Raw genomic sequence first — 12,804 nt, forward strand, 5'->3', positions numbered from 1 at the left:
AGTGTAGTTTAAGGCAAGTTTCTTCTAGCTTACTTAGCTATCTATCTCGCTTAATTTGGAATCTATTAGCAACAGAGATTGTTTTAAGACTTCCTATGTTTTTACATCTCTCCTGTGAAGAATACTAGCATTTCAAAGAACTAAACACTTCCATCTAGTTAGGGAGGAGAAGTAAAATGGTACTTGTATTTATTCTGTGTTCAATCTATGGAGAAAAGAGATATTAACAAGAAATAATTACAAACAGGAAAATTAACAAGTAAACCCAACCCTAAAACAAACAAACAAAAAACCCTCTAAGAATTCTCTTGTTCCTGCAGTTGAGTCAGACTGAAAAGTGAGAACTAAATTAAGATGTTACGCAGAGATTACAGGGTTGAAAAGATAATGTGCAACACAGTGCAATGAACAATGCAACCCATGACTTGCCTTGTACCAAGCTGTTAACAGTTAATGAAGAACAGTCAAGGAAGAACAGATTAGAACTACAAAGGCTTTTTAATGTTTTTTCCCCCCTTCTCTTTGGTATTCAGAAAGCAGTTTGCCTTCTGACGCAAAATTTTAAGTCTTAAAAACCCAATATCCAGATATGTCTATTCTGTATTTGCACATCTCCTCACCAATAAACTGTTTCGCAAAATATCCAAGGGGTGAAAATTATCAGATCCTAACAGAAGATTATGCCCACCTATACCTGACCACCTTTGATTATTACACCTGTACAGTCTGGAAACGTGTTTCTGTGTGAAGTACTTTTTACTACATGAATCACAAAGGATTCTCAAATACCTGCAAAGCAGAGTAACACTTACCAGAAAAAAGAAACTTATGTATTTGAGTTCAGTGTCATAGCCCTATAATTCAGGATGAAACTCAGCAAAAGGCATTGTCTTGTCTTACTGGCTTCTCAGTTACAGAAATCAGAAGTGGAAGAGAACTGGTCTTTAAATTCAGCCCATCAACAGACACTGGACTAATTCACAGTACAGCATCCCAAAAAAAAGAATTTCTCCTTCAAGCCCTTTTAAGAAGACTTACAAAGGCAGACATACAAGACTGAATTGTAGCAAAGAACTTCTTTGCAGTGTGTTTCTAAAACACCCTTTGGATCTGGTGGAGAAACTTCATTCCAGTAACTTGGAAAGGACTTAAATCCCAACTGTTTTCACTCTATTTAACTAAAATGTGTATTTTTTACCTAAAACACAGCGGAGAAAAATTGTTAAAGTCACTGAAACCCTTTAAGGTCTTTCCAAAGGGCAATCGACTTTTTTCCTTACGGAAGTTGGCTATTAGTAGAAACAACTCAGACCTACACAGTATCAGAGCTGCCTAAGCTAACTGAATACAAATGGATATTGCAATATAATACGACTTCTGTGTCTTCTGTTTCTTCAGGAGCAACCTTTCTCTATTGGTTTCATTTCCTCCTCATGTTCGCGTAAAATAAATCCAGACAGAAAGTAACAATTTTTAAAAAAACAACCCAAGATTCAAAACTAAGGCAGTATATCATGCCTTTGGAATACTAAGATCAAGTAATACCTACTCGCTCAGCATGTCATCTGTAGGCGATAGGCATTTGGCATCAAACGCTGAGTTAACTTCAGAAGCAATAAAAAAAAATAAAAATCACAAACCTCCTAATGTATTTCCTAATTTAGGTTTCAAAGCAGTACTATAGCCCAAACAACCTCGGCAAAACAAGACTCACTGCTCTGAAAATCCCACATCCTAAATTTGCAGCTTTTTCTAAATATGGAAAAATGAAATTGCAAATCTTTCAATTTATTGCTTACTTGAGCTGTGTGTGTAGCTGGAGTAATGGCCTTTAATAAAGCAAGTTGGCAAGGATTTAAAATGTTTTGAAACAGGAACAATTCATCATTACTATATAGGCTTTTTGTAAACAACCCCCTGTTGGGTTAGAAAGTTGGCCTCTGAAGAGAATAATTGCTTGTTTTGTCCAAAACAGACTAATAAAAATCTCAGAAACTATACATGCATATGTATAAACAAAAAAATGTGCCATAATGCACAAAAGAGCTCATTTTTTCCCATCTGTAAACTCCCTCTAGCTAGCTTTTGGAGATTAGTAAAAATACAGTATATATGACAGGGGGAAGCGACCAGAACCGCAAACAATCTGGCCAGGATTTAAGATTCTCAGGTTGGGAAAACCTTCCTTTTCATGTGTGGTTCCACTTCTACAGAAAGATACAGTCATGAGATACTTGTCAGGCTTGCATGGAGAGATACTTTTCTATCATCCTCTGTTCACTATGTGCCGTTAGACTTTTCCTGACCGTAGTATTTCCACGCCTAACCTTAGATGGGCAAATCTGGACAGGCTATTTGATCAAGCAGTTTCTAAAAGGACTGGAATATAAGAAGTAGGAATACCTGGCATGACATCACTTGGTTTGTCAAAACTGATTCATCTGAGATGAAAAGGGACAATGTGTTTTTAAAAAGCATGTGGCTGTTAGTTTCAAAAATGCTTACTGTTTCCAAGAAAAGGGTTACAGTAAGCGCTTTGAAAAACAGCAGGCACAGAGATAGGAAGTGTCATTTTTTTATGCAGAAGATTAAAGCATCCACTCAAAACTAGTCAAAACTGTTCAATAATGATTTCCAATGCATCCTTTTGTTTGTCATTTTAAAGAGGTTTCTTCTGATTTCTTTCCCTTAACCAGAGGGTCTGCAGGAGCAAGAGAAACTTAATGAGCTGCTCTAACTGTGGAAGAAGAAATAGTTAGAAGTGATCTGAATCAGTTGTTCTTCTTTAGAAGTGTATCACAGCTTCCATGATGTTCTGACAAGATCTTTTTGTGCATTCAGTCTTAAATATTTTCACAGAAGTGATCATTCAGTCATGAAAAATAATGTAACATCTGTTGCAGTTTTCCGTTTAAAGCGTAGCTTACAAAGTAAAAAGGGAAAATCTCCCCACTTTTGTTTAAAAAAAAAAAAATTAAATTAAAATGTACAGGACCAAACACAGGCACTTTCCAAAGAACAAAAATGAAACCAAACCATGAATTATTCAATAGTAATAGATGACAGCTCCGGTTTCGGAGGGTCACCTGCGGCTGCCTCAGCAGTGGCGTTAGTCTTTGGCTGCTCTGGCACATCTTCTTCCTTCTCTGCCAACCCACCCAGAGACCCCAAGGGGAAAGTGCTTTCACAATTCTGAGTTGACGACACCTGTGAAATGACAGGCATTTGGACAGAAGAGTTGCTTTCAAAGCCATGCTCCCCTAGCTCATACTGCCCGAGGGTCTCTTCTTGTTCCTGGTTTAAGTAGTCCGGTACTAGGAAGTCACTAGAAGAGGGGCAAAGGACAGAAGAGAAATGTCATTTCTCACACAAACATTAGCGATATCACTTGCTTTGTATCAGTTACATCACACAAAAGCTACATACTGCATTGCACAGAGAACAAAGATAGTCATTTCACATTGCTCCAAGATCATCATGGCGACATACTTCACTAAGCGATATAACTTGGTTCTCATTTAAACACACACAGAATTTATTCAAAGGCAGCTATTTTGCATTGTTGTGCATCCGTATTTCCTACACGGCAACAACTTATTATTTAGATTGTATCACCTTGATGAGAATGAAAGTTAATGTCTGGAACATCATACGGCACTGAAAACCTCATTGCAAAAAAAGGGAGCACTCAACCTTTAAAAATAGAAACAAAAATGAGTTCAGCATTGGCCAAGATGTGGGCCTTTTCCACCTCTGAGATGAGATCCACCCCAGCAGCAGCAGCAGCAGCACTCCTCTCAGAGTGGACAGGCTGTAAACAGAAGCAGGAGGCGAGGAAGCAAATGTTCTGCTGAAAGCGTAAGGAGGCTGCCAACTACAGCGGTGTTTTGTGATGTTGATGCACATCACACTACCGTGAAAAGAATGGAATTGCATTTCCTTCCCATTTCAGTCCGTTCTGTAACTTACTCTTACCAACTAATGGCTGAGTGTATCCAAAGAAAATCTAGCACACACTCCAGCAGTATTTTCAGAGCATGAGCACATAAACAAAAGAAAATTTTTTTGCAAATATTCAGCACCAGACATGTAAGTTCGTACTCGAGGCACGTATATGTATTATACTTGCAATCCATTTAAAAGCAGTGATTTTCTTCAACAGCAGCAGCTTTCACTGCTTCAAATCCACATTTGCAATCAACTATGCTAAACCTAGTGTTTGTAAATTCAAACTAAAGGAAGGTTTATAGACAACTAAAATTGCATACTTTAATCTGACTTTAATTGACGACAACAATAAAGTGCTTACCACAATCATGGCATCATCTCTTAAGAGTTTTCGTTCTAGATCTGGCACCGTGCTAAGAACAAGAACTGCGTAAACCCACAGGCATAAAGCACTTGCACTTTTAAACAATATTCTGTTGGAAAAACAGTGACTGGCTTTCCTGGTTTGTTTTGCAATTTTTTCATCCTACATCACTTCTGAGATAATCAAATAGAACAAAACGCTGAAACGTTTTGCAGGGGAAAAAGCATAATGTCTAGAAATCACGAGGGATGGCACTGTAGATGCTGTAACATTTACAACACATTTCTTTTGCATTTCTGAAGACAGATGACTTTGACACACTGAGCTGCACCCTCCCTATAGATTTAAGAGCTGTGAGATCTATCTTCCTCCAATTTCCCTCATCCACTTTAATATTTTTCTATCTCAAATTCCAACACTTACAAATTTGTATTTCAATATGAGAATACAGTCTGATGCCTCAGAACCCGTTTAATAGTCTTTAGTGAAGCACGATTGTGAGATTTGCCAAGTCTTTTGTGTCCTGATAAACAAGAAACATCCAACTGGCCCTCACTATTTCAAACCCTATTTCTCTGATCATTTAGCTGTATGTTACCTAGAAAATGAAAAAAGAGAAGGTATGGAGTCATGCAACCTTTCCACAATATTCCCCATCAAGCAAGTACTTAAAATGAAGTCACATGTCTACTCCCTATGTAAGTGAACAGGCTATGTACGAGATTTTGAATAGCAAATCATTTACAGAACTCCACAGATACTACAGTATAGAACGCTATGGCTTAACACCATTAGCCTGTCCATAATACTACTGAAAAGAGAAATTAAGTAGCCCAGAAGCAGCTTCTGCATATCACTCGATTCTTCAGTGCCCTCCTATATAGCTTATATGCTGTAAGACAGATCAGATATAACAGAGAGTGGCGCAAGAATGAATTTGACTGGAATTAGCTGGCAACCTGATGAGAGGCACAGCAGGCTGCCCTGAAAGCAGGAAAAGATTTTTTTGGAAAAAAAAAAAAAAGAAAAAGGAGAAAAAAAAAAAGAAAAAGGAGGAAAAAAAAAAGAAAAAGGAGAAAAAAAAAAAAAAAAGAAGCAAGTTTCCCTGTTAGGTTTTTGCTGTGCACCTCACCTGCTCTGGAAGTAGTTTGCTAGCTCTGACGCTTCATGGTTCAAGCTCCTCAGGTGAACGATTAAATTTCCAGAGTTGGTGAACATGGCGCCACATGTTTTGCACTCGTAAATCCGAGGCTTGCGGATAATATGCCGGGAAACCCGCATGTGGTGTTTATATTCCCCGAAGGAAGTGAAAGTGGCACTACATATCTGGCACCGGAAACAGCGTTTACCTTCGTGCTTCAGGCGATGCATCTTTAGCGAGTAAGCTCGGGTGAACTTTTTCCCACAGCGGTCACACTGAAATGGTTTAATGCCTGCGGAAGAGAGAGCAGAAAAACGTTCACCTTTTGTAATGAGAGGTCACTGGCAAAATCCTTCCAGATTTCTAACAGCAAAAGGACAGCAGCTGTGGCCAGTCACAGCAAGGTGCTGTTTTAGGAAGAAATTCTCTGGTTAACTTTAGAATGGCAAAAACAATTAGAACAGAGCTACGCTTTCTCAGAACCAACTGCCAATAAATTTCATAACAATGTGACCTGTCCGTAACGCTTACACGTCGTCTTGCCCACAGTTTAAAATGAACATAAGCCTCCATGGATTATACAATGATTCAGATCCTGATCAAGAGCCAAAAAGTATCCGATGCAGTAGTCATCTCAAACCGTCTTTGAACTCCTTTGATCTCGGGAGATTCTTGTGCCAGACTGGTTCCCAACAATGCAATTATCAGACTACCCTTAATTGCAATGTCTTTTTCTGGCTGCCTTTGGCCTCAGAGAAGTGTTCTGGCAGGGGGACTGTGTGCACAAGGATGCCCCTGTAATGCAGCAGGAATGGCGATAAAAGGGTGAAGTAGCGGCCTTTATATTGCGTGGGAACCTTTCTATAGGAGGAATTTTCAGCAACTTTGCATGACAGACAGCTCTCTCAGACAGTTTAGGTTCATGCCTCTTGGTTTTTTCTCATATTAATTTAGAAAATCTCTTACTAGTTCATTTTTTGGGTTTTTTTACAGGCACTAATAAAACCCTAAGACATACGAGCTCTGCAACATGTTGCAGTGGCTGAGAGCATGTAATCACATCCAAACAGAACTATTACAACATAAAAGACTGAATCACCAAAAAGTTAAGATTTAATAAAAAGTCTGAACTCCAGAAAGCATGGAAATCCAAACATGAGGCCAAGAATCTGGAATATGGAGCTCTATTCATAACAGGGTTGTCAAGGAATAAAAAAGGTTTTTTCAAAAGGCTGAATGTGCATCAGTCCAGGCTGTTAATTCCACCAGTCTTTCACTCTGCTTTCCTTATGTTCAAAGCAGGAGCTGAACTTTTAATTGGGGCTTTTATACAGAGAAAGCTGTAGTTAAGGTTACACTGAAACTCCTTGTTAAGCATGTGAAAACAAGTTAATATACCAGAATATAGCCTTGCGGAGCTAAAACTTTGCATGCTTTCGTACTGTCCGAGAGCAGCTATTTCCTCTGATAGTTTGAGGAAAATCTCTTCAGCCATTTTGCTTACGTGAAAACACTTTCAACATTTACAAGTTTTGAGAGTTTCTTTTGCACGCTAATTACGCTAAAACAGCTATTCAAATCTCTCCCAGCTTTGCCAGTTGATGGGTCGGCCAGAGACGCTCTTTGCTGAAGCCTGTCTGTCTGCTGTCAGTTAAGACTTCAGCAACCGGCTTGGGATAATTTTGCACCTGATAAAAAAGCAAACTCCGTGGGCTTAAGTATTAAACACAGATTATTACTGCTGGCCTCAACACAGTATGGTCATTTTGCTTGAAGGGATTTGACAAATAATTGCTGACAGTAACAGTAAAAAAATTACACCTTGACAACTGTGGTTGCTCTGCCCAAAAAAGTGTACAGCATCTGCCTGTAGGTAAGAGTCAAGCTCAAACCAGGAGATGTTAAACCATGAGGCTTAGTGCAATAACCCTTTAATATTCCCTTCATTGGCTAAAACGTCAATGCTATTGCCGATAAAGCTGACAAGTCTTGAAAAACACTGACAGCAAAGACATTAGGAGTTCATACTCAGATTAGAAATCAAAATGAATGCAACAGTTTGGGGATCAAGACTCAGAGGAGGCACTCACACAAACCTCTTGCTACCTGTACTATCTGTAGTAGGTAAATTGATTATCAAACAATTCAGTTGTCCTGCAATCCCTCCAAAAATTCTGAGACCCAAAGGCATACAACATTCTTCATTGCAAGGACATAAGATAGATACTATTTTCTGTATTATCTGCAAGTCTCCTCTAAAACACAGCAGACAATTACAATATGTAAGAGGAAGAATTTCAATCCCCATCGCTTCTTTAGCATAATAAAAAAGCCAAGTATCCTTTATTTCATCTCAAATCTTTATCATGAAAAGAACTTATTCTAATGAGTTTCAGGCAATCAGATTTTTTTCAGTCCACACAAACGCTAATCACCCACGAGTAGAGCTATCAGTCAGATTTGATGTATCAAAACAAGCATTCAATGAGACATACCTCTACCCAATCTTTCTGAAATCAATTCTCAAGCACTTGGCAGGTGATTAAAATAGAATTGCATTATTATATTTGCTGCACAGCAAGCAAACCTCTGTGAGCCTATAAATTAGTAATTGTTGGAAACAGTAACATTTCTTACCTGAGTGGATAAGCATGTGTTGTTTTAAGTTCTGAATGCGAGTGAACCGGACCCCGCAGGTTGGACACTGAAAAGGTCTGTCTGGACCATTTGGGCTGGGTCTCTCTGTGCTGCTGGTAGAAGGAGCAATGTAGAGTTGGTAGGGATACTGAACGTTCTCCAAACTACAAAGAAAAAATTCACTGATTTACAAGCAAGCTAGAGGAAAAAAAATAAGAAGCCTTGCCCGTGGAAAGCTGAACCCTGAACACATTTTGGATGGCCTTTCGCATTTCTGTTGAGATCCGTATTTATGCTGGAACTCTCTGCCTCCATAGCAGTATGTTTGACCTGCATCTGAAGTCTTCTAGTTACTGAATTTGCACATCTGAACAAAACCAAAGAATAACCTCTAGCTTCTGTTTCTTTGGGCAATGGGTCTGAGCACTGGCTGCAAACTGAACTTTATTTTCCAGGCATGGGCGTTTTCTCAAGCATATCGATGATTTACAATCAGCAAACAGTCCCTGAGGAAGAATTTAAAGAACTGAGCAAATCGGGAAGCAAAGGAGTATTTTGCAGCTTCAGTGATATTAGAAATGAAATTAAAGCTGACTCATTTCCATTTCAATCCAAGTTCAGCGAACAAACATGAGTATCTGCAATTACGTATTTGTAAGTTTAAGATATTAATCTAATTAATCAATATGTGCTCCTGGTCTGATTCAATCGGCTCTGTGAAAATAGCTCAAGCGCTGTATTTTAAAAACAGCACACAGATTATAATAAAGGAACAATTTAACTTTCAAAGTAATTTATTTAAAACTGACTAATTGCTCCTACATAGCCTCTAGCTGCAAACTGTTTAAGGGAGCTGCAGTGTTATAATCCAAGTCCTCTGGCAAGGAACTTGCTTCGCTAAAGGGCACAGTGAAATAAAAACAAATCTCCTGGTACAAACATAATAACAATAGGGGTTTGTACTTACCTGGGGTTTCCCCTTCCTGAGCATTAAGGACTACATTTTTTGTTGAAATAGACATTTCAGCTTGCTCGCAGCCTGATGGCAGATCAGACGTCACTGGCAGCAGGGAACTGCTCTGTCCCTGAATACTCCGCAGCCAGAACAATGCAATTTTAGTTTTACTAAACTGTAATGTCTGAAATGTATTGAGAAAAGAGTACAACAATGTCTCCTGTTGCACACAGTCAAAAAGTCTCCCTAACTGAACAAATGCTTTTGCTGGTCTGCTTTCATCTTGAGCCCAGATTGTTGGTTTCAAGGTTAGGCCAAATTTGTGGACTTCTAACACTCACAGGAATGAAACGTGCACTTTGCACATTTTCCTACGCATCGTACAAAAATCCACAGACCAGATCAGCACAGGAGGACAAGAACTAGGATCACCTCTTTAAAATAAATACCTTAATTGTCTTTATCTACTCTGGAAATGGATGTCAATACAACTGTGAGAACTGTGTATCTGAATTCTGAGTACAATGATGGGTCTCAGTGGCAAAAGTTGCAAAATTTATCTGGAGAGAGAGAGCCCCAGGCATCTCTCAATATACACAAGATGAAGAGAGTTTCCTGCAGGAGTTTATATCAGTCTGTAAAACCAATAAGGATTTCTGGTCTCACATGGAACTGGAATAATATTTGCTCTAAGGAAGAAATTTTATTGTCCTTCACTGCTTTTTATATACAGTAGGATCCTAGTGAGCTGTGGAAAAGATAGACGCTGACAGACTTGTTAATCTTTGCTCAAAGGAATATTTGCAAGAGGGGAGTTACCAGCTCGTATCCTGGGCCTGGCAGAATGCAGTTCACTGCCACTTAAGGGTCTACAAAAGCCAACTGATGGCTCACCAAATGCACTTGAAATGGGTGAGGGTATTTTTAAACATAGGCTCTGATTTGTCTAACCAAATTTCTGCCAAACTCTGGTACTCCTGCTCTTCTTTGTGAGCAGATCACTAGATAAAGAACAGATTTTACTCTATTCAGACATGGAAACACTAGTTTTGTCTCTGAAATTGGTATGACCATACGCTTTACTAATGAAAACTCCATTAACACAGATTGACAGGTCTGTTATCCAAAAATAAATATTAAAAAAACCTGAGAACAACATTGTGAGAAAAGCGTAAGGCACAGAAGTCCAGCTGCCACAATAACCTAATAATCGAATAGCCAAACTGATTTGAGCCCAGGATGGACAACCTTCTCCTCATCTGGTATCTGACAGATGTCATGCAGTCTGGCTAAGGGGCAAATCCGTTCCTTGTGCTCAGCTGACTGGAGAATTCACAATTAAAATTTTCACAGCTCTGTGCCAACAGAAGGGACAGCTGCAATGCAGGGGTGATAAAGGGATGACTGGCTGGGCAGCAAGAACTCCTGCTCTTAGACGTACATATATATACATGTGTGCTCAAATAAGAATTACATTGTGGGTGGCTTTTGTGACAATATTTAACTGGCTTTATAGAGAACTTCATCTTCCGGTAATATGTTTCTCAGGTCCTTCCTCTCTCATTTCTGTGTTAGGGGATTGTGAGGAGGCAAAAGTGCATCGTGCTCCTACAGCTTTCAAGGGAGACACTCAAACTAGGGCAGAAATTAGGAGCCACAGCTCTCCTTTTGTTTTCAGCTTTCGTGGGCTAGGTCATCCTTAAAGCCTGTACTGGTGCCAGCTTCTTTGCAATTGAAACAGAAAGGAGAAGTGCTATGGGGACAATCTCCCAAGAAGAAATTTAAAATCAAGTTTGTTGTCCTGGAAAAGGCTGCTTAAAGCAGATAAAATGGGAATCGCGAGGCTCTCCAGCTACCAGTGACCGGCACGTCTGTCTTTTTCCATCCTTACGCTGCAGGCAGGCTGAAAAACCTATTGGTGACATAACTGCGGACCCTAGCACAATGGAGAAATTACATTTGAAACACAATCACATTTTCTCTCCCCTAATTCTTTTTCCCCACATATACTCAATTTTTTGTGACTTGCAATTTGTGATAAATGTGGCATTTAACAGTTAAGATTTGTCTAACATCTCAGAGAATTTCTGTAACAGCTAGATAAAGAGATAGGTTTAAAATTTTTTCACTGTACTGCTAAAATATTCTACTCGCAATTTTTTCTTCTTTCCACCAAGAGATTATGTACATATTCAACTATGTAGAACTAAACTCTCACAAATGTGAACGCCAAAATGCTCTGTGAGCCTAGAAATCTTCTCTATTTGTAAATAACAATTATTTTACAAAAGTGGAGGTTCTCATTATATTGGATCAGAGAGATCTTTTATAATTGAGCCTTTGCAACTCCTTTTTAGATGCAGCCATGAACTGATAGAGAGACCGACTGTTAAACCACCCAAGGCTGTATTACAGATCTATCCTAGAAAAGAGTATTGCAATCCAAATGTGAAATATCAGAGAAAGAATATAGCAGACTTCACTGTGAAACAGTAGTTTTAACACCTAGTAGATTCCTGTGTGCCTGTTAAGCTGACAACAATTACATGTGACCTGCTGTTTATGGAAGACTGATTATGGAGGAGGATCAATTAATTATGTTAATTATTTTACACGCAAACTCAAGAGATAAGATACCATACATTTTGAAATATTTATGATTCTTTCCACAGTGATAAGGACGTCACAGTGAAAGACTTTTAGATGGAACGGTCTTTTTCTCTGTTTTATGAATAGAAACATTTATGAATATGTTTTATTTTTTTCAATATAAATTTGCATTGTCCACTCACAATTGATTTTGGCATTTGGAGAATCTCTACTAATAAAGCAATATACAATCTGGACTTAAATTAAAGGTGCATTAAAGAAAATACCAAACAAAAAGTGAGGGACATTTTCTCCATCCATATGATTTATTGTTCATGTTTTCATTTGATTCAGCTAGAGCTAAATATGTGATTTTATTCAGAATTCTGTCTTATCTCATTTAATGCACCCAAAACTGTGCTTGAAATGGGAATTCAGAAGTCCAGTGCTTGAAGGGCTGTCACAGCGTATCAGAATGCACTGTCCCACTCTGACAGGCATATACAGGCACACACGTGAAAGAAAACTTCTTAGGACTTGAAAGCACCATTTTACACATTTAACTGATTCACGGAACAATTACAGACTTGGCACTTTCATTCAAATTTATAAAATAAATCACTTGGTAGAAAATTTTAGTTCTGCAGTCTAAAGTTATCATAAATTCCCAAAACTATTAGTTCCCTTATTGTTTATACAAACAACGTGCAAATTCTAGTTCATTTTGCTGATGCTTCAGTTTCTCTGAGACTAATTATTTTCAAATTTGGGCATAAACTAAGTCAAATATTCTTTCCTTCTCTGCAAGGAAGAGATCTTTTAGTTGGAATTTTCAGTGTTTTAAAAGGATTTTATATATTTTGAAATTTCTATGCAGTTTGTGCTGAAGCTCTGCAATTTTACAGGAAATTTCTGAAATAATCTGCTGCTGAAAAGATGACTTTAGAATGATAGCTTTAAAAACCTGGATTAGTTCTAATGCAACATGTGCTCCTACACTCCTCAATTCAAACCTAAGTGCTGAGTATTATTTTTATACTGAGGTTTGTTAGCAGATAGATAAAATCTTCTCTGTCATACACGAAATCTTATCTAGGCAGTTATTTTCCCTTCAGATTTAATCCTACAATGGGACAGGTTTTAGATGGAAATGGCAGGAAAGATTTTATG

General features: G+C 38.4%; 1 protein-coding gene across 6 annotated transcripts in view; it reads right to left on the reverse strand.

Annotated features, from left to right (window-relative positions):
* Positions 1–464: 464 nt before the first annotated feature.
* ZBTB44 (zinc finger and BTB domain containing 44) overlaps positions 465–12,804 on the reverse strand; it is a 38,069-nt gene continuing 25,729 nt past the window's right edge. For 2 of the 6 annotated variants that reach the window (XM_054802914.1, XM_054802915.1), the window contains 3 exons: positions 8,091–8,254; positions 5,445–5,745; positions 465–3,325 (listed from right to left, as the gene is read on the reverse strand). In XM_054802914.1, the coding sequence (XP_054658889.1) occupies positions 3,043–3,325; positions 5,445–5,745; positions 8,091–8,254 (748 nt within the window). In that variant the 3' untranslated portion in view covers positions 465–3,042. The remainder of the gene's footprint in view (positions 3,326–5,444; positions 5,746–8,090; positions 8,255–12,804) is intronic. The other 4 variants (XM_054802918.1, XM_054802917.1, XM_054802916.1 and 1 more) reach the window with 4 other exon arrangements.

The sequence above is a fragment of the Grus americana genome, chromosome 24, assembly GCF_028858705.1.
Source record: "Grus americana isolate bGruAme1 chromosome 24, bGruAme1.mat, whole genome shotgun sequence".
NCBI lineage: Eukaryota > Metazoa > Chordata > Aves > Gruiformes > Gruidae > Grus > Grus americana.